The 22593-nt window shown below is 41.7% G+C and overlaps 1 protein-coding gene and 1 long non-coding RNA gene across 3 annotated transcripts; one reads left to right on the forward strand and one right to left on the reverse strand.

Annotated features, from left to right (window-relative positions):
- Positions 1–2865: 2865 nt before the first annotated feature.
- dse (dermatan sulfate epimerase) lies at positions 2866–22477 on the reverse strand. 2 transcript variants are annotated; one of them, XM_010882853.4, is made up of 6 exons: positions 22302–22477; positions 17921–18392; positions 13106–13359; positions 8393–8632; positions 6768–6975; positions 2866–6346 (listed from the first exon to the last, which is right to left on the reverse strand). In XM_010882853.4, the coding sequence occupies exons 2-6, from the start codon at positions 18346–18348 to the stop codon at positions 4594–4596; spliced, it is 2883 nt and encodes a 960-aa protein (XP_010881155.1). In that variant the 5' UTR covers positions 18349–18392; positions 22302–22477; the 3' UTR covers positions 2866–4593. The 2 variants fall into 2 exon arrangements, with proteins under 2 accessions (XP_010881155.1, XP_010881157.1); XM_010882855.4 differs by lacking the exons at positions 17921–18392; positions 22302–22477 and adding an exon at positions 13474–13651.
- Positions 16815–21520, forward strand: LOC109616874. Its single transcript, XR_002198158.2, has 3 exons — positions 16815–16889; positions 19323–19413; positions 21137–21520. It is a non-coding gene; the product is annotated as an uncharacterized LOC109616874 (long non-coding RNA).
- Positions 22478–22593: the final 116 nt, after the last annotated feature.

Genomic DNA, 22593 nt, shown 5'->3' on the forward strand with positions numbered 1-22593 from the left:
CGCTTAAACTTAACCACACTGTTTAGCCTTCTAACTTCCCACTTCTAATCGTTAACCTTATAGCTTCCCATTTTTTATCTTCATATGTTTTCTTATTGTATTTTTTTATTATTATGATGTATTCATTTGCTTTGATGTTTTCATTTGAATATCTGTTTTTATGTTATTTTACTTTCATATATTTTTCTTTGTAAAGCACATTGAATTGCTTCGATGTATGAATTGTGCTATATGAATAAACTTGCTTGCTTGCTTGCTACAGCAACATTAAAGGAACTGCACGAATTTCTGGAAAGTACTGGCAGTGTGCTACATGTTACAACAATCTCCCATACTCATGAATGGGCAATGGGGTAGGGTGGCAAGACGGAAGCCTTTTCTTACAAAGAAAAACACCCAAGCCCAGCTGAAGTTTGCAAAAACAAACAAAGTATTGTGGGAAAACGTATTATGGTTTGATTAAACCAAGGTTGAACTTTTTGGCCATAATTCCAAAAGGTATGTTTGGCACACAAAAACAACACTGCACATCACCCAAAGAACACCATACCCACAGTGAAGCATGGTGGTGGCAGCATCATGCTTTGGGGCTGTTTTTCTTCTGCTGGAACCTGGGCTTTAGTCAGGATGGAGGGAATTATGAACAGTTCCAAATACCAGGCAATTTTGGCACAAAACCTTCAGGCATCCGTTAGAAAGCTGAAGATGAAGTTCTCCTTTCAACACGACAATGACCAAAAGCATGGCTTCACCAGAAGAAGATTAACATTTTGGAATGGCCCAGCCAGAGCCCAGACCTGAATCCAATTGATCAACTATGGGGGGATCTGAAGAGGGCAGTGTACAAGAGATCTCCTCGAATCTGACAGATTTGGAGCGCTTTTGCAAAGAAGATTTGGCAAATATTGCCATGTCAAGATGTGCCATGCTAATAATGTGCTGTAATAAAATGAAATGGTGGTTCAACAAAGTATTAGTTTAAGGGTGTGCACACTTATGCAACCAGGTTATTGTGAGTTTTTATTTTCTATTTTTCCCCCTCAAAGATTTCCGTTTGCTTTTCAATTGAATTGTTCATGTTATAGGTCACATTAAAGGTGTAAAAAGTTCTGACATGATTTATCTTTGTCTCTTTCTTTTACATCACAAGAACTTGGCATTTTAACAGAGGTGTATAGACATTTTATATCCTCTGTAAGTGATGGATTAACTGATATTTGTGTAATGATGGAAATGTGTCAACAATAGTAAATTAGTAAGTAAATTCAAGTTTATTACACATACTCACAACATTCGATGATACTGCCCCCTTTCAATCACATTTGACACCTTGCAGAAAACTAAATGTAAAAACACGCCAGTGATTACAAAATAAAAATGTGACTCTTGCTAGCAAGACTCGCTAGCAAGAATTTTACTTGATCGGCAAAATGTGCTTTCATAATTTTGGAATGCACTGCCACCAGTAGGTCTTTAATTATATTTTCTCTGTAGTTTAGGTAAATGAATTGGTAATTCCCAGCCTGATTAGCCTATTGTGGTTTATGGTAGATTGAGCACTCCATAAATACCTACAGTGGGGAGAACAAGTATTTGATACACTTCAACTGTGAGAGACGGAATCTAAAACAAAAATCCAGAAAATACGTATGTATGATTTTTTTATAATTAATTTGCATTTTATTGGATGACATAAGTATTTGATCACCTACCAACCAGTAAGAATTCCCGCTCTCACAGACCTGTTCATTTTTCTTTAAGAAGCCCTCCTGTTTTCCACTCATTACCTGTATTAACTGCACCTGTTTGAACTCGTTACCTGTATAAAAGACACCTGTCCACACACTCAATCAAACAGACTCCAACCGGTCCACAATGGCCGAGACCAGAGAGCTGTGTGAGGACATCAGGGATAAAATTGTAGACCTGCACAAGCCTGGGATGGGCTACAGGACAATAGACAAGCAGCTTGGTGAGAAGGCAACAACTGTTGGCGCAATTATTAGAAAATGGAAGAAGTTCAAGATGATGGTCAATCTCCCTCTGTCTGGGGCTCCACACAATATCTCAACTCGTAGGGCATCAATGATCTTGAGGAAGGTGAGGGATCAGTCCAGAACTACACAGCAGGACCTTGTCAATGACCTGAAGAGAGCTGGGACCACAGTTTCAAAGAAAACCATTAGTAACACACTACGCCATCAGTAACACACTACGGCTCAAGCCAGCGCATGTCCAGGCCCGTCTGAAGTTTGCCAATGACCATCTGGATGATCCAGAGGAGGAATGGGTGAAGGTCATGTGGTCTGATGAGACAAAAATAGAGCTTTTTGGTCTAAACTCCACTCGCCATGTTTGGAGGAAGAAGAAGGATGAGTACAACCCCAAGAAGCATGGAGGTGGAAACATCATTCTTTGGGGATGCTTTTCTGCAAAGGGGACAGGACGACTGCACCGTATTGAGGGGAGGATGGATGGGGCCATGTATTGCGAGATCCTGGCCAACAACCTCCTTCCCTCAGTAAGAGCATTGAAGATGGGTTGTGGCTGGGTATTCCAGCATGACAACGACCCGAAACACACAGCCAGGGCAACTAAGGAATGGCTTCGTAAGAAGCATCTCAAGGTCCTGGAGTGGCCTAGCCAGTCTCCAGACCTTAACCCAATAAAAGTCAAGAACTACAGGAAACGTATGATCTCTGTAATTGCAAACAAAGGTTTCTGTACCAAATATTAAGTTCTGCTTTTCTGATGTATCAAATACTTATGTCATGCAATAAAATGCAAATTAATTACTTAAAAATCATACAATTGATTTTCTGGATTTTTGTTTTAGATTCCGTCACTCACAGTTGAAGAGTACCTAGAGACTTCTACATGCTTTGTAAGTGGGAAAACCTGCAAAATCGGCAGTGTATCAAATACTTGTTCTCCCCGCTGTAATTAAACTGAATTCAACCAGTGACACAACTTTTGCATGTGGTAGCTCTTCTCTCCTGCAGGCTGAGGCGTCATGTGTCTAGGCATGAGAAGAGTCATGTTGTCTATATGACTGAGAAGAAGTTAGTACATATCGATAGCTGCATTACCTTCCAAATCTCATGATCGGAGGACAACTTAATTATAAACACACTAATTTGAGGATGGATATGTCATTACAAAAGTACAGGTACAGCGCTATTCATATATTTCCCCAAAATATCCTCTACCAGTGCCGACCAAAATCTAGCCCTTTCCTAGCATTTAGTTATCCCTTCCCTTATGATCAACTGATTGGAGTAGGGGTTTCCTCCTAACCCAGTTAAACGTATATCCCAACAAAATAGCACAAAGGTCCTCAAAGGATCCATTTGAAAAAAGTAACATCAATAAACATTGGCAGTAATTTTACGTCTCCCAATAATGCCACAGCATGCAATCAGGAGCAGCAAGTATGTAAATTACAGTATATTAGGTGAGTTTTGTGATGGAAAAGTAAATTGAATAAATGCTAGCATAAGTGAATGGCCTTCCCCAACAATACTGGAGAAATACAGTTTAAAAAGTACATCTCTAAAAAGTAAAAAAAAAAAAATGCAGTTTCAAAACTGCACACATCAAATTGGAATTTCTTGATGAAAACTAAAGTTTTATGGAAAAATATCACAATTGGGGTAGCAATGATCTGTTATGCAGCCATGGTAAAAATTTGGTTGAATGTAAAGTTATCATGCTGCAGTTAAAACACAGAGGATCACCACCTCTTGCCTGAGGTAACATAGTTCTACTGTTTTATCAGCAAAAGCAAATACATTGTCAATAACATTGCACATGAATGTATATTGTTCATTTTTCATAACAAATTCTAGAAAATGATGCCACAAAAATACACCTAGTTCGAACACATGTACATACTTAATATATTCCTTATGCCTTTAGCCCTGTTTATACCTGATATTAACGTGCATATTTTGTCCTGATTGTGCCACATTTCTGTTGGTAAAAAGGTCCTGTAACTGTATACTTATACACTTTTTACCCTAAATGGTAAATATCAGCTCAGGATGCTGCTTCCTCTATGTACTGCTACAGCATGATCTCAAATCTGTCCCACTATTAATTTAACAAAAACAATCTCCTCTATCTTTCCCCCCTTTCTGGTCCAATAAAGAATAAGCATTTCTCAAAAAAACAATAAAAAAAATAAAATTAATCCAGACAAAGGACACATGTTAACGACACTGGCATAAAGGTTTTCAGATTCTATTATCAAAAAGTAAACAGAGAAAGGCAAAAATATCTACATTTTAGTGGACAGACATAGAGATCTTTGATATTTGGAAGGGGGTCTAGGCTAAAACCTGTACAGTACAAAGTTCACACAGACTCGATTCTAAAGCTCCACAGAAGCTTAGGATCTTAGAGGTGTTCTAGCTTAACCTTGTTATTAAATCTATCAATTCCTATTTGGAATCAATTCTTTCCTGAACACCCATCAGTTAGACTTGGCTCAGACTGAGATGTATGGTCCATTTTATTCACTCATGGTGAACTACAAGAGTTCAATAGGTTTATACGTACATTTACTTTCCCTGTCGTCGAACAGTGATGATGTCAACATTGTGCATGAGAACAAGAGGAGTAGAGCCAGAGTAAGATGAAGCTGTCGATGAGAAGGATGCCATAGAAACACCTCTGTGTGTGCAGACTTCTGCCTCTCTGGAATCGTGTCAGTAACACTGCTAGAAGCAGGAAGAAGGTGGTAATGTTTAGGATGAGGAACAGTCTGATATAAGAGGCTGCGCTCGCCAGACTGTCACTTTTGGCCGTCGCAGACATGTGGACCTCCTTAAACTTGCGACCTTTTACAAAACCACCCTTCCTGCCTTTCTTTGAGTCTCCATAATCCATAAAGGCCCTGGACTCCCCATCACCTTCTTCGGGGCCTTCTTCTATAATCCTCTTTGTGCTCTTCGATCTCTCCTTCTTCTCACTCACCTCAATCTGCGCAAAGATGTCTGGCAGGCTCTCAGAGAGCTTCTCCACCAAATTCCCCAAAGCTTTCTTGCCCCCCTTCCCCTTGCCCTGTTTCTTGGTCATGGCAAAGATCTTCTCTATGGCCTCCTCTGTCTTCTTCTTGTCCGAGAACTGGAGAAGGCGCTCGGCCATCTTTCGGAAGTTGGCCGTATTCAGCACCCGGCCTAGGATGAGTCTCTCCAGCTGCTGGAAGACCGGCTTGGCGTGCTGAAGGTTGTCCTCCACTATGTTGGCGTACTCCTCCACCTCCTCAGACGTGTCGTTCTGCACTCCGACTCCCTTCTCAAACACAATCTTCTTCTGGTCCACCAGCACCATAGCAAACAGAGGCTTGGTGGTCACCTCACCGGTCAGCAGGTAGATGGTGTAGGTGTGCTCACTGGTGGCCAGGTAAATGTCCACCCTCTGAGCATCACCCCGCAGGCTAAAGCTTTGTACGTCCACCCCGGGCCCAAAAAAGATGTAGGCCACCCTGGTGTGGGGGTACCTGAGTGGCATCGTCACGTTGACATAATTACAGCCGTTATATGGGTAACCACGTGGATAGTTCCAGTACCCTAAAACCCCTTTCTCACTGAACCCTGTGTCGTCCATCCAGAACATTTTATACGGGTCTTCCCCGTGTCTGACAAAGGCTCCGTGCACACCGTCTATTTTGGTGTGCTGAAAGGGCAGGTCCGTGTTGTGGAAGAAGGCACTCATGGCTCTAGTCGGGCTGTCCATCTCCAGGTGGATGTGATCCACCAATACCAGCAGCTGGGGGTGGAGGAGCAGCAGGTTCCTCTGGAAGCTCTTAATCTTCAGGTCAGGGTTGTAAGCGAATCGTCCCTCCCCACGGATAAACACCACGCCCTGCCTCTCCAGAGTCGCCTGCACACTGCCCTGGGCGTCAGCTGCCAGCCCCGCCTTGTATTTGAGCCACTTTGAGTCGCAGGCCTCCGTGACCTGGCCGGCCCAAGGCTTAAAGCAGCTCCCCGAGTTGGCTGGGGAGAACAGCACTGCGTTGTTCAGGAAGGTGTATTTGGGTCCATACAGAGCCTCTGTGATGAATGGCACACCATTAGGGGCGAAGGTGAAAGTGTTCTGGTCAGGGTGCTCATGGCCAGCATTAAAGTTCCGCCACCCTTTGATCCAGTCTTTGTACTTGTTCCTGTGCACAATGTCAAATATAGCCCGTCCGCCCAGCTTCCCCGACTTGAAGGACAGGAATGTATGGTTGGTGTCTGCGGGTAAAGCACTGCCATACGTGACAACCCCCCAGTCATCGAAGTAGTGGAGTTGGGACGTGCCAAAGTCTGCAGGAGCCGTGGGAGTCAGGCTGGGGTCATACCTGCAGAATCAAAAAGACAACAACATATAATTTGTTTGCTGTATAAAAACAGTTTTAGTTGTCAGACAGGTCAAGCGTTCAGCAGTCTGACATCTTACAGATTGAAACCCTCAGGGTCTCTGAGCGTCTTAGTACAAGACTCAGTGCTGCAGTACCGACCTTCAGCAGGATCTGGGCTTCGTTGATCTAACAAGGCCTTTTCTTAGGACATTTCAGAATAGATTTCCTAATGAAGTCTCAGTGCCCGTCTGCCTGCTTTATATTGAATGTCATTTATATACGTGACTCTCAGTCTCTAAGAGCAATATTCACAAAACATTCTAGTTAATATAGGGAGGCAAAATAGTCTTGGGGGAGGGGGCTTCAAAAGCTATGAATGTTGGTCTACATTTATAAAACAGGGATAGAGCCTCAGCCTCACCAGAGAAACTCTGTGTGCAGCGTGCACCACCTCTGTCCCTTCCCAGCTCGTCCCGGACCCTCCAAGACCCGGTTCTGATGGATTAGCTCAGCCAGCCAGTTTCCACTTCCGTTCCTCATCACGTATCGGTCCAGGAACACCAGCTGGCTCTCAGGCCCGTAGAACCAGTTGTAGTTGGAATCTGCTATGGCTACAGTCCTCTGGAACCCTGGTGAGGTGGAACAGAAAAGGCCCAAAGATACATTCATATTATTTTACAGTTAAAACAAAGGAAGAAGAAACTTAAATAGTGGCCTTATACAATGGTTTGTTAAAGGAATATATGGGATTATCATAACACTCTGATGAAATGACCGCTACATGCATGGTTGGAGAAACGATCTACCTTCTTATTATTAAATCCTTACTTGTCTACCGTGTGTAGGTAATATAGTCGTAGCTTTAACAGAATACTGAATTCTTCACTTTCTCAATGCATTTTTAACAATATGGAAACATTTGAATCGTTTTACTGATATGCCATTACCCAACACACACAGTTCACTTAAATGTTGCTCACTTTCAGGATCTATGTAGACTAATGGCAGTTTGGTGTGAAAAAGGATCCTAGCAACCAGTAGTCAATATTTAACCACAATAAATCACTTGTGAGCCAAAAACAAAAACCACAGACATCCAAAATCAGCCTAGGTGTGTTCTTCCATTGCAATGAGTGTCTGCCTACAACATCCTTGCCATGGTACAAATCTAGACATTTGTCAAACAAATGCCTCATGACAGATTTAGTCGATTCTGTATGCATGAACATTGAGCAAAAACAATTCCAACTCGAGAAGTATTTGTTGATGAGTGTGATTTCTCGTTTGTCCTGTCAGAGTCCATGGCGTGCACTACTGAAAAACGAATGATCCCAGCCTTTGAACACACAAACAGACAAATAGGTCTACTTCCTTCTCCAACACCAGCCCCTGTTCCAACAACAACCCTAACCCCAACACCAGCGTCAACCCTAGCCCTAACACCAGCTTCAGCCTCTGCCCCCAGTGTTGGCAGGGGGCTGTAAAATGTGCAGGGCTGACCTGAGGGCCACTCCACTACTGCCCTCGCCCTGACCTTCAGACAGTCGGTCAGTCATGTGTGTGTGTGTGTGTGGGGGGGGGGGGGGGGGGGGGCTGGGTGCCAGGCTGGGTCAGACCTTCCAGGAGAGAAAGAACAGCATGCATGGCCACCCCAGTAGAAACCAGAAGTCTTGATGTTTCCTATGCCGCTAATGAGCCCAGGGTGGTTCCATGCTTCCCCACTTCCCGGGCGACAGTGTTGTGAAGCACACTAGCTGGGTCCAGTACCGGATGGGGACGGTGTGTCAGTTTTACTGAGGCACCAATGAACAGTCACTCAAACTGTATTTCCTGAAAACGATATGCACCGCCCCCTTTACCCAATGACCGCATCAACCAACAGTCTGACCGCGTGACCACTACACTGAATTCACATAAGTCACATGTAACAGGTAAATGGAACCAATCTGCTCCTTCAAAGGGAAACCGCTAACGCCATTAAGGGGAGAAATTAGCGTCCGTCGAGCCTAATGGCAATGCAGACTACCTCTATAACAGCTTTGTTACCTGGCAGTAGGGTCCTGTACATGAAGGCAAAGTGCTGATGGAGCCAGGGGTGGTCAAAGTGACTGATGGAGAAGTGTCTCTGCACCAGAAACATGTACTGGAACAGAGAGCGGGTGGTGTAGGTCCCGTAGGCCACGCCCTCATACAGCGAACCGTCTCTCACGTCCTGAAGGAGCACCATGGACTTCTCCATGATCGCCAAAACCTGCTTAGTCCACAAGTAGGCCTCCTGTAGGTAACCTGGAACAGAACAGAGGAAGAACCCAGGTCGGATTACCGGGTTTGAGTGGGAAATTCTCTACTAAGCCTGTATCGGTTGTCCTGACACGGAAGTTCCCAATCCCAGGAATTGCACACGTTATGAGGCCTGAAGAGTATGTTTGTTGAGACATACATGTCACGAGTGGTCGAAAAGGGAGCCAGAAGGTCATACATGTAGCTACAGTAGAAGTCCAAGTTAGTTAGTCAGTCATATTTCTCATATGTTTTCCCCTTTTTCTTTCCAGGAACATCATACTGGAACCTCCTGTTATTCATGGAAACTATGACACTATCATAAAAGACTTATATACAGTATGTCTCTCTTTCTCTTTGGATCACACACATAGAGTTTACTATGAGGAGAAGTGACCACATAAACACTCCAGCCACAATTCATCGGGATATCCCAGTCCTCCATTGGTTCCTGGCAGGTACCCAGTAAACTGGATCCACCTACCGACCCGCAGATCAGCCCCACAGCCCCAATGAGTCCACTCTAGTGTTTGGATTGGACTGGGAGACCAGTGGCCTACACAGAGCAGGTATTTACCATCAAACAGGAACTGCTGGCACACAAAGAGCGCATTTACACAAATATCACCTCACTGTGCCCACGAGCCAACTCTGGCTCCAGACTCCCATTCCATACACTGGAACTATTACGCATTATCCACTGTCAAGCAAGGGCATTATGTACACAGGAATTAACTTACAAAAACATGTATATACTGTACATTTAGAACAGAATAAAAAGTGCATCAACTAAATCAATTAAATAATCAGAATCCAGAGACTAATCTTGTTAACCCTGCAAAGTCAAAATCTCCTTTATTCTGTGAACTAGGCTGGTCTAACAGTCTAAACTGCAAGCTTCAGCATGTATGACACAGCATGGATTTGAATCCAGTCCCTTCACACTACAGTTTAACCTGCAGTGTTGGGGAACATTAGTTTTGAAAGTAACTAATTACAGTTAGTAGTTACAGTTCTAATTAATGTTACTTAGTTACATTCTGTAGATACTTTTGCCATTACTTTAAGATTTGTTACGTCATTTTATTCTATATTCACATGTTGGTCACTGATGCCCAGAAGGCAGACATTTTATGGAATATATAATATTATTACATAGATAGTGTATAGTCTGTGTCACCCTCAAGCAAATAACATTATAAATTATTATACAGCAAGAGTTAACCGTCCTTTCATCGCTTGCAATCATATACCATAATGAGAAACAATACTGGCATTTAGTTCATTAATCAAGAATCAAGAAAATTATTTTCTATAGCAAGTGCCTCCACATTTTTAGGCCAGGCTTATTCAGCAGCCTATATGTGCAGACGTCAAATCTCGATAGATCCATTGCAGTGAACAATGAATAACAAAAATAACAGCTGTAGCGCTGTACGCTGATAAGTATTTCTTCTCATAAAGAAAACTGCAATTTGAAATATCTATTATGCAATATGTGCGTAATCCATTGTTTCATGACTTCATCAGAGCTGAGTAATTACTAAATCTGTTTTGAAATGATTCAGAAACATTTTATTTAGATGTTCATTTACTATAAACTATAGTTGACAGAAGTTTTGTTTCTCTGCTTACATACTATTAACACCTCCCATATACAAATACAGTGTGGCCAACATAACATTTATTAACGGAATGAAAGTGTACCGTGGTGAATCGTGTACAGTGGTGAAACCGTGGTGAATCCCAAACAAGTCCCGATGCTCTATGCACTTTAGGTACACTTTAAGTGTACTGCTTAGTGATTTGTTGTTAATATAGCTCTGAAGGGGCAGCTTTTGGGATCGAACTTTGGTTGTGCAACAGGCCAGAGATTCCAGCAAAACATAACAGCAACCCGGGTGATTGGTTATAGTCAAGGGTGATAATGATATAGCCAAAATAGTGAACTGCTTACAAAGGCACCCACTGAATCACACACAAGTCAGCCTTTTGCTGTACAAATCGCTTGCACAAATATCGATTTGAAATGAATGGGAGATGGACGTGGCTTTGGTGGGTGTATCATGCCCTTTAGCAGGGACTTCCTTTCTTTGTTGCCACTTGAGATAAGGAACACTACAGTACGTAATACCACGTAGGTTAAATTGATGGAAATTGAGTGACGCGTTATTTATGTGAAAATGTATCTAGTAAGGGATTGCATCAATGAAAAAACTAAAAAACCTGTGAATTTATTCAAAACCTGTGAATAAATCTAGAGCAACTGGGTGGCCATAGCTGTTTGAGGTCTTCTCAACCACAGATAGTTAACTACTGATGAACCCATGGTAAACTATTGCACACATGGTTGTCCAATTAGAAGCCCAGCCGTCATGCGCCACCTGGCTCACCTCTGCATCTGGAATGCACTGCTCTTGTTTAGCTGCGGTCCTGTGAACTAGTCATCTGATCCACTCTCCCGGTCTTTAATAAGCTGCCATCCTGTGATCAAGTCATCTGATCCATTCTCCCGGTCTTTAATAAGCTGCCATCCTGTGATCAAGTCATCTGATCCATTCTCCCGGTCTTTAATAAGCTGCCATCCTGTGATCTAGTCATCTGATCCACTCTCCCGGTCTTTAATAAGCTGCCATCCTGTGATCAAGTCATCTGATCCACTCTCCCTGTCTTTAATAAGCTGCTATCCTGTGATCTGGAGATCTGATCAACTCTCCCGGTCGATTTGCTTCTGTCCTGTGATTTTGTCATCAAATCCACTCTCCTGATGTTTAATAAACTGCCGTCCTGTGATCTAATCATCTGATCCACTCTCCCTGTCTTCAATAAGCTGCCTACCTGTGAACTAGTCATCTCATCCATCCTCCCGGTCTTTAATAAGCTGCCATCCTGTGATCTAATTATCAGATCCACTCTCCCTTTCTTTAATAAGCTGCGTACCTGTGATCTAGTCATCAGATCCATTATCTTTGGCTCTCCTTTTGGACAAAGCTAATATAACATACTCACAAAATAACTTAAAAATAGGTTAAAATGAATATAAAACATAATCATGGAGGATTCATGCTTTGGAAAGAAAAGTCTGACCCAGACTCATTGTTCCGGCCAAACACCACACCCGCAAACATTTCATGTTAGAGCAGCAGAGGAATTTAGTTTTAGCAGTTAGGCAACATATTCCCTCCTTATAAATAGAAATGCTACAAATGCATTTTGTGTTCCCCTTATGAAACTGCTGAAATACATTTCTACAATGTGTCTCAACTCAAAGTAATATTGATATGTGGAATACCATAGTTCAGATTAAATGTATTTATTAAGTTCTTGATAGAATAATAGTTGGATATGAGGTGATACTTTTTCACAAGTTATTAAAGATAAATCCATGAACAAGGAGCGCAGACAGTGAATATGTAAAATAAATATGCCATTGTTAGGCTGCTAAAGGAAGTGGTAAAAAAAATGAGCACGCTAAACAGCTTGCACTTTTCCTCATTCTGTCATACTCAAAGTAAACACATTAATTTAGCTAGCTTTTACTTACTGTTCTGTGAACAATTCCTAGCTGATCTGAAACAAACTGCCAAGTCTGCAACATATACACAGTCTGCACTAATGACCCTAGCCATGGTAACTGAGAAAACAACAAAAGCTGGACCAGACTCTTTCCTGGATTCAAAACAAAAAAGGTTTCCACAGTTCCGCATCTACTGCCCGTCCCCTTGCTCTAACTTCCTTAAACTGGAGAAAGGTCTGTCCACAATGTTATGGGACCGTTTGGGGAGTTTCAGATGGAGTAAACAATTATGAAGGATTAAGCGCAGCTATGGAGAATAATCCCAAGCTGATTCAACTGGAATTTCAGCCCCAAATGTTTCTCTCCTTAAGGGCAGAGGGTGCTGCTTGGCGAGCCTCCTGGAGGAACCAGTCTCACTCCAATCACATGAAGCTGACTGCTGCCATCCATTAACGGCGAATGTGATTTAGAGTAATACAGGAAGGATGTGACAGGGGGAGGAACTGAGTTGCCAAAAAGACAAGGACAAGGACAAGAAAAGGAAAATGAATAGGCTTAGTAGACATCAACCAATCTCCATAGGATACACATTCCCTCCAGGATTCTGCCATCGCAGAATTTTATGCAAAATCAACAACTCCATAATTCACAAATTGCTGCATTATTTATGCACAAACAAATGTCACAGGAGGGAAAAAGAGGGTGTGCAATTTACACCAAACCTCATAATAAGGTTCCGTGAGCCAGACGCCAACAAATGCTTCCCCTCCTCAGGGTAGTTCTGCATCAGATCTGACAAAACACCTGCGTATTGCCATATAAAATGCCATAATGGCTCTTAAAGTGACTTGCTCAAGGGCACAGCAATACATATGTTTATCTTAACTTGGGGATAAAGGCCAGCCGCCTCATGTGTGCCGGCCCAGTGCACTGGAAAACAAAACTATCGGGGCTGTACTCACCCTGTTTCATGTACACCAGGCTGCCGGTGAGGAGGGCCACACAGTTGGTCGGCTGGTGGTTGTGCAGGTACTGGAAGCCCCATCCACGGATGTACGACTTCTCGTACATGTAGCGGGTAGCATTGCCAATCACCTGCAGGAAGTGCTCCTGTTGCACCTTGCTCAGGTACTCATACAGGAAGTCATACGCTGTGGCAAAGCCTACCAGAGAGTGTGCTAGAGGAACCTCGTCCCAGGGAGCATCTTTAACCAACCTGGAACACACAGGATTGAGAAGGACAGTTATCTGTGATGAATATTGCTCTGTAGTGTGCCAGTTTGTAACATTTAAACACTCTGAAACAGTATCTAATATATTGTGTCCTTACACACAGTGTTGAAGCAGGACCAATAAAAAACCACGGGTAGCTGAAGAAGGCTCATGTTATCAAAGTGCAGACTTTCTCAGGCCCATTTGCAGACTCGGCAAAGCTGGTAATCAGCTATTAAAATAGCTTTTTCCTCGTTTAAGAAAGAAATATACAAGAAAAACAGAATGAAAGGCATTGTAAATTCCAGCTTCAACATATCCTTATTTTAACAAGCTTCAAAGTGCACTATGTGCAATTTTGAGAAGTTCTGGGGCTGCACCTCAGAATGCTGACCAGCTTGTATTTTTTAAGAGCTATTAATTGTTAAATTGGCAAAATAGTCCTGACCCATGCAAATAACACAAGTTAACAGGTGTTCTTTAAAGGTTCTCTCAGTGATGCTGAAATTGACACAGATGTATGGAAATTACCATTAAAGTGCATGCCATGTAAAATACTTTCATGCCGATCTTTACAGTCATTCTTCTCAGGCCATATGAAAGACACTGAGTACATGTATAGGTTAAAATTAATTACCCTCAGAAAATTGACATTTAATCTTAACTGATTTCCAAGTAGCTGCCTGCCTTCCTGTAAACATTTCTATTTTCATTCCCATGTATAAAAGATGTGCAGCAAGCCAAAGGCAACATTTCCTCAGTTCAAATCTGCGGAAGTTAACTAGACATTGATTTGACTTCTACATGGGTTTCAACTATACCGAATTAAAGGGGAACTTTATTTTGACTTCATCCATAACTAAGAAATTGAACGAAATCAAGTGTGAGTGCTTTTTGATGACAGGCTTTGGTTCACCAGCCCAGTTTAATGCACTGTAAAATAAATTAGAAGAATAATTCTGAGACACTGCTGGGCTTTTCTGTACTAAACTGTATATTACTTGACGCCAAAGCACACAAGACATCTCTTCTGTGTGTTTACACATGGAGTGCCTTTAAAAAACGAGGGAACGAGGGACCAGAGAGTGCCACAAGCTGGAGTTTCCCGGTCAGAATATGGTTCTTCTTGACAAGTCGTCAGGGACATAATTGAAGGTCACAGATACCACAGTTGACTGAATCCTGGGACATTTTAAAGATTTATGTTACTTGTGGCTGAGAAGAGAACTTAGATTTTGTGTTAAACTGTGAAAACATGTGCTCGCGGGTTTACATTTCTCAGCTTCAGGCACAGACATACGTGTTGTATTGGCAAATTTTGACAACTGCTAACTGTAAATGAGACTTTTAACATTAACCCAGAAGGATAAGATGGATTGAAGGAGAAGCTGATGACTAAGCAGAGCCTTAAAACAAAAGGCAGAAAAAATAAATTCTTGAAACGCCATGACTACCAAAATTACTGCTACAGTAAAACACCTTACATCAGCGACCCCTAACGCTGATTTCCTTTGTTTGTTACATGCAGAGAAAATTTGAAAGCTCATTCTAAGCTGTAATGTAAGTGAAATTCTTAAAAGCACTGTTTCAAATGCACAACCCTCAATTAGGTCAGCGGTCATCTGAAGTATAGTACTGGAATGGTGGGATAAATAATACAGCAACAATTTGCAATTTCATAGAGTAGGTGGCCTCTTCGTATAACTATTCGTATGCAACAGAAATGTGAACAGGTCTGCATGAAGGCCTACTGCAGTGTTTTCTAAAACACATTTGAACTGATCCAGACTATTTATGCTATTTCCCTATGAGTCTATAGACCGTGAGAGTGCTTCCTTTCACCCTAGTGCTGCCTTTGCCATAATTTATTACAACATTCTTTTTGGCCTGGGTTTAAACATGAGGAAACAAAATGCTGATCCATAAAATATACATACTGTCTCAACCTTTTGAGTCTTTACTGAAGACTCATCTTTTTGTCCTATAATTGAACAGTCTCTAGATACTATTAGATGCAGACTTTTAAGTATTTGCACTGCAACGTTCCAGATCTCTGATCATTAATTTGCCTTATTCTGCTCTCTTCTCTTGTATTCTCCTATGTCTCCCATCTGCTAAATCTTTCTTCGTTCGGTCTCCTGATTCCGGCTCTTCGACCATACTCAGTTCCGTCTTCGCATCCAGTAACTGAACAGCTCTGTGGGTATGTGCCTCAGAACTCAGTGTACGTGGAATACAGAACTTCAGGCTGGCCGGTCAACATTTCCCTACTTCCACACTACTTTCTTTTCCTCTTTCTATCTATTGCTCCACATTTCAGGCTTCTTCCTCTAAATACATTAACCTATTTTTTCCACATTCTCCATGTGAAATCCTGCAACTCATTGCCCAATAACCTGCCCCCTAGACCTCATACTCCACTCCCTTCTCCAGACAATATGTGGAGACCATCCCCCATTCCTTAAATGTCCTCCTCAACACATCCCTGACTATTGGTTGTGTCTCCACTGACATCAAGATGGCCACAGTCACTTCCCTCCTCAACACACCAACATTTGACCCCATCTTATGTTAAGAATTATAGATGGCCTTCATCATCCAAAACACTTGCAAGTTGGCTCTCTCTCTGACCATCTCATCCTCCCTCTTGCAACAATCTCCTTGACCCATACCAGTCACGATCCTTCAAGATGGGTCACTTAACAGAGACCACCCTCCTCTGTGTCAAATGGCATCATCACACTCTCTAAGCTGAAACACTCTGTGGTCATATTTCTACCGGTGGCCTTCACCCCATGAACAATCAGATCCTCCTTTTCAACCCAAAAGCTACTTCACTGAGTTAAATGTACTTACTGGTTTGTGTAGAGGTCCCACTAACCTATCTCTGCCAAATAACTAAAACTTAAAATATATGCTGGTAAAAGGCAGGGCACTGGATTGACAAGGCAACCTAACAAACTTGTGTTATCTAATGCCATCCTTGAAACGTTACATTACATTGCATACTTCTCGACACTGTTAATGTGAGTGGGTTGAGTCACAGACAAGCTCTTTCTGTCTAGTGTCAACTCCATGGGGCTTGTACAGTGGGAGAGAACTCTGTGGCTGTACTTGTCTTGTAGGAGTTCTGTTGATATCCGTGTCATGGTGTGAGGCGATGCTTGTGAAAGTGGATGGGGCTATTTCCTGCCTCGTAGGCCCAGACCGGGGGTAACTTTGGACGGAGCCATTTGTACTCTGAAAGTATTTTTTTCTTCTGAGGAGTGTTGCACAAGGCGTGTCTATGTCTAGTCTTGATTCTAGACTTCGGAATTACATTTAGAATCTCTTTTTATCAGAGACATAACCAAACCAATGGGAGTAGCAAAATGAACAGTTTGTTATATTAAGAAGAAGAAAGGAAACGCTAGTGAGCTCAGCAGCGACAAACAACTTATTAGATCAAGAAGAACATCCCCAGACAGCACATATGAGCCTGGAACACCTACCATTCGAAGTTGGCCTTTAGATATAAACCATATTGTTCTCTGGGTATGTAAAGCATTTGTCATCTTTCGGAATTTAGCAAATCGAAATACTGCAATGTTTCATCAAATGGGGCAGCATTTCTGACACTTGATCATGTAAACAAGCACTTCCGTTATAAACAGTCTTGCTTGAGTTAGACATACTACCTGCAAATAATATATAACACTTATTTTATCAAAAACTAACACGTTTTCATGATGCAAGAACTTGCTTGTTACACCACAAGTCAGTGCTAGTGAAATATCTCAGCTGCACTGTTTACTCACATACTGTAGCTGCTCACACAGCAATGCTAGAACATAGCAATTGGTGTTAGGGTGCAACAAACACATGGGTTAACGTGTTGTGGGTTAATGATAGGTCAATAGACTAAGACTAAGGAGATTATACCAATTACTATTGCTACAGAAATACCTTTGGTCAAAGTGTTCCACTAGACCTTACGCAAATTTGACGTTAAGTCTCTGGGTTATCTTTTCATTTAATGACCATTGTAAAATTATAGCTAGTTATATCTATCTAGGTTATTTGTATATCCGACTGCAATGTTATAGACAAAAAATGGTTAGCATTGTTTCAGTTCTACCAAATGTAGCACATTGTCAACTTCCTCCAGTATGTATAAAATTTAGCACAAGAGTGTGATACATTATGCATTTAATAAAAAGCAATGCACTGAAAAAGAATTCAGGGCACCGTATTTAACCTTACTCCTCCCATCCCACTGAACCAGGCAAGCCCTTCAGCTCAACATATGAACATTTCATTTCCTTTGAAAGGGGGCATGTTCACCAATGAAGTAGAACAGCTGCTAAACATATTTCCTGGACCACAGGTCCAACGGACCACGATGCATCACTCCCTCGTGGTCTGGACCGGCCACAGTGAAAGCTGAAAATCACTTGCCCCTATAGCTTATGGATGTTGTTTAAAGACAATCTATAGTATTTTCTGTAAGTTTAAGTCCTACAGCACTGCCTGGGATGATAAGACACGCACAAAAATAAGCGAAAAAACAAAGATAGAAAATATACCAACTAGGCTGAGCTGCCATCCTCTCCATGTAATCCTTGGCCAGGTCCAGGGCACCAGCCCTGTGCGGGTAGAGCAGACAGAACATAGACAACACGCCGAGGTTGTTTCCATACACCTCGTTCCAGCGGGCGCTGAACTCGGCCGGGCTCCATGGAGGTAGGTACTCCTCGGGGTGCTCCAGCATAGCCTCCCCTGCCGCACGGATCCTTGCAGCCATCTCTCGATGAGTGCCAGCCGCCGCCACCTGGAGTTCCTCTACCTCGCCCTGGCCGAAGTACAGCATGGGGTGTCCGTCGTAGTTCCCCCCCAAGAATGGTATCCCCCCACTGGGATCCTTCTCCTCTGCCACCCCAACCACAGAGGCAACCAGGGGCCACAGTAGAGCTATGAAGAACACTGTGGGGGCCCCTCGGGTGTAGGTCCTCATCCTCACATCAGAGGGGGCACTGTGGCATTTCCAGAAGAGCTCAGCTTTGAAGGAAAGGAAAGGGGAGAGGAAAATAGGTTGAGAAAGTAATCTAGCCATACTCCTTCTCTCTCTTGACTCCCTAGCTTTTTCATACAAAGAGTGCATTCCTTAAATAATTAGATACAGCTGTATTGCTGATCATTCTGGCTTTCCCCCACTGTTCTAAGAGGTTGTAAAACACAAAAAAACATTGAGCATTTGGTTTAGAACATTACAACAGGAAGGAAAGCTCAGATCTTTTATGTAGAAACGCAACATTTATCTCAATGAATGATCAACATAGACATCCCCCTTCCTTCCGGTCTGTGTATTAAGAATTGGTGATAATGTGTAAGCTGTACTATTACTTCACAAGAATACAGTTCCCACATCTTATTGTCAAGAAGGGTTCATCGCAATTAATACAGAGTCCTACATGGTTCCCAGCAATGAATATTACAAGTTAATGATCAGGCTAATGTGTTTAAATGTGCTTACTAAATTGAGTGAATTCAAATTAGCCAATGATATTAGTGTTCACAACGGCATTGAGTATCTTGAATCCAATCCTGCATGGACATGTTAGGGAATGAAAACTTATTACTTGAATACCATCTCAGCAATCCATCACACCTGTTAATAAAGCACTGTTGAATTTCTTTTCTTTTCTGTTGTGTGAAGACAATATTCTTTTGGGTGCCAACAAATGAGATTTGATGTTAGTCTGGAGCCAAGTGTCTCAGGCAAGTCTAACCATGTGCAGTCGTAAAGTTAGAAACAGATTCTCAACAATCTGGAGATTATAAAGGTCTAACTATGTGCACCCACATAGTTTGAAATGTTGTCTTCAATTCTCTAAAGTCACAATTCTTATCTGGTGTTCTATTGCATTGGTTTGGCATAGCAACTATGATCACATGGGTAAATTGGACACCATATTCATTTCTTTTCAGGAACATACATTCCATGACCTTACTCCTGGCTCCTGTCTAACGGAAAGCTTTCGGTGTCGACCTGAAGGCTGTCAAGAAAGTCTAGACTCTGGTCAGTTTGAGTTGTCTGTTTTGTATTATTTTACAGTATGTAGTGTTGTCTACCTATGTCACCAAATGGGGGGGTTAGCAAAATTTCCGTTGATGATTTGACCAAATAGCTAGACATGACACCTGACCTTATTAACTGGAAAATTCCAGTTTAATGATACAATCAGATAGTCTGCCATGACTGCCAGATAGCCATAAACCCTGGATGGTGGAAGGGAAGCCTATACCCACATGTGTTTTTAGGCCAGGGAGATTGGGTACTTGGTAAGAGGAATAAAGGAAACCAGATGAGGGGGGCAGTTTTCCACCCTCCTGGGCTGGATTAACCTTTGACTGCTTTGTTTTCTTTTAATTTACACTGGAATTAGGAAACCATGGCATAAAATGCAGAATTCATATACCAATTGGCTTTTAGCATATAAAGCTTTAGTACTCAAATGACTCCATGTTTTATATATCACCTCACTGTACACATGAAATAACACATATTGAATCATTTATAAACCAAAAAAGTGATAAACAAATGAAGGTACATTTATAATTTAGATTCTTAAAAGTAGCTACCCTTTACCTTTTTATAGCTTTGCACACTCTTAGCATTTTCTCAACCAGCTTCATGAGGTAGTCACCTGGAATGCTTTCGCAACAGTCTTGAAGGAGTTCTCACATATACTGAGCACTTACTGGCTGCTTTTCCTTCACCCTGTGGTCCAACTCATCCCAAACCATCTCAGTTGGGTTGAGTTCAGGTGATTGTGGAGGCCAAATCATATGATACAGCACCATCACTCTCCATCTTGGTCAAATAACCCTAACACTGCCTGGGGGTGTGTTTTGGGTCAATTTCCTGTTGAAAAATAAATGATAGTCCCACTAAGTGCAAACCATATGGAATGGTGTATCGCTGCAGAATGATGTGGTAGGCATGCTGGTTGAATGTGCCTTTAATTCTAAACATATCACTGACAATCTCACCAGCAAAGCACCCCCACACCATCACGGCTCTTTCTCTATGCTACGAAAACACATGGATATCATCCATTCACCCACTCTGAGTCTCACAAAGACATTTGGAATCTCAAATTTGGACTCATCAGTTCAAGGGCAAGATTTCCATCACTCAAATGTGAATTTCCCGGAATTTCTTGGTGAAGCAAGTGTCTTCTTGGTGTCCTTCAGTAGTGGTTTCTTTGCAGCGATTCAACCACAAAGGCAGGGGCATTGTTTCCCAAAAACACAAAACAAGCAAATGCTTGGGGCCCCGTAGGGAGGGGCAGGTACAAGTAGCAGGTACAAGTAGCAGGTACAAGTATAATTGCATGTTGAGACTATGAACATTTTTGTTGCAACAAATATAAATAATATACATGTGATATCAGAGACATATGATTCAACACATGCAATTGTACATAGATTTAATACACCACACACTCCCTGTTTGCACGTCTATCAATTTAATAAAGGTAACTTTATTCAATGTGCCTCATTACACAATTTGAGCCACCGAGGACCACGTCACCTTAGATGGGGGGGGGGGGTCCTAAACTGAGTTTTGAGTGGGGCCACCAAATTTAAAAACCCTCCACTGAATACATGCCTGATTCACACTTTCTTCTGAACAGTTGATGTTGAGATGATATTGAGATCTGTTACTTTGGACTGAGCTGCAGTTAATTTCCAATGTCTGAGGCTAGTAACTCTAATTAACGTATCCTCTTCTGCAGTGGTAAATCTGGTTCTTCCTTTCCTGTGGCAGTCCTCATGAGGACCCCTTTACATCATAGCACTTGATGTTTTTTGCAACTGCACTTGAAGAACCTTTCAACATTCTTGACGTTTTCCAAATGGACTAACATTCACGCCCAAACTAATGATGGACTGTTGTTTTGTCTTTGCTTATTTGAGCTGTTCTTGCCATATTAAGGACTACAGTATAGACATAATTATGGTATTCTCGATGCCATTCATATAACACAACTGATTGGCTCAAAAGCATTAAGAATGGAAGAAATTCTACAAATGTACTTTTAGCAAGGTAAACTTGTTGGTTGAAATGTATTCCAGGTGACTACCTCATGAAACTGGTTGAGAGAATGCAAAGAGTGTGAAAAGCTGTCATCAAGGAAAAGGGTGGCTACTTTGAGCCACCCTTTTCCTTGATGCCTTTTGATCGGTTTAACACTTTTTGGTTACTACATGATTTCATGCGAGCTATTTTAAAGTTTTGATGACTTCACTATCATTATACAATGTGGAAAATAGTAACAATAAAGAAATACCCTTGAATGAGTAGGTATGTTCAAACTTTTGACTTGTACTACATATATATAGTACTAGTAGGCAATACAACATACCTTCAATTCCATTTTACTGTTGCAACTACACGCCTCATCAGGTAGCCACAGAAATCTTTCCTACCTGACTGCTCCTAAATCTTTTGAAAGCTTAGCTGGCCGCCAGCGTTCTATACAGCTGGATACTCATTGACAAATGTCAAAAGACATATTTTCTTTTTCATCTTTCTCCAGGACATAGGAATTAGGTCATATATCTATTTATCCATCGATCGATCTATCTAAATATTAATAGGATATAACACGTAATAATGTCCTACATCCATTTCCATTATGTAATCAGTAATTTCCCTTTTAATGTAAGACAAAATGAAACGTCAGACAAAATGTGCAATATTTAATAATTAAGCATTCATCTGCCGACTTAAGTAATAATTAAATACCCAGTATTTCTTACGTTGAATTAATACATTGTTTCATTGCCACAACCTCAAATATGAATAGCTTGTGGCAGATTGCGCATTTCAATGGTCGTTTCCCGATCCCTGAAGTCTTGGTGAAAGACCGACATTTACGATGATTAAAAGTATCCTACCTGTCAAAGCAAGTTGTTGTACAATTGTAGTCCAGACTTCATACACCTACAACTCATTTCTTCAATTTTTTTATGCGTCTAGGTTAATCCCCGGGACATTCATCGATATGTTCACCCTTTGAAGAGTTGAAACAAAGTTAACATCTTTGCGCTAAGGGAGAAATTACGGTTTTGTCGAGAACGTCATCAATTCTTGCGAATGAGGGGGTAGGAGAAAGTGACTGGACAAGCAAGAATTGGGAGGGAGACGGATATTACTGATCGTATATGCAATTCTATGTAATTCAAGGAA

This window comes from Esox lucius, chromosome 18 (assembly GCF_011004845.1).
Source record: "Esox lucius isolate fEsoLuc1 chromosome 18, fEsoLuc1.pri, whole genome shotgun sequence".
Lineage (NCBI taxonomy): Eukaryota > Metazoa > Chordata > Actinopteri > Esociformes > Esocidae > Esox > Esox lucius.

Excerpts from the sequence above, each read along its gene's own strand:
- dse (XM_010882853.4), bottom strand. The coding sequence starts at position 18,348 with ATGAGGACCTACACCCGAGGGGCCCCCACAGTGTTCTTCATAGCTCTA. Across the intron at positions 13,360-17,920 it reads ATGGCAGCTCAGCCTAGTTG|GTTGGTTAAAGATGCTCCCT; the intron begins GTATATTTTCTA and ends TGTGTGTTCCAG. Across the intron at positions 6,347-6,767 it reads CTGCACACAGAGTTTCTCTG|GTATGACCCCAGCCTGACTC; the intron begins GTGAGGCTGAGG and ends TTGATTCTGCAG.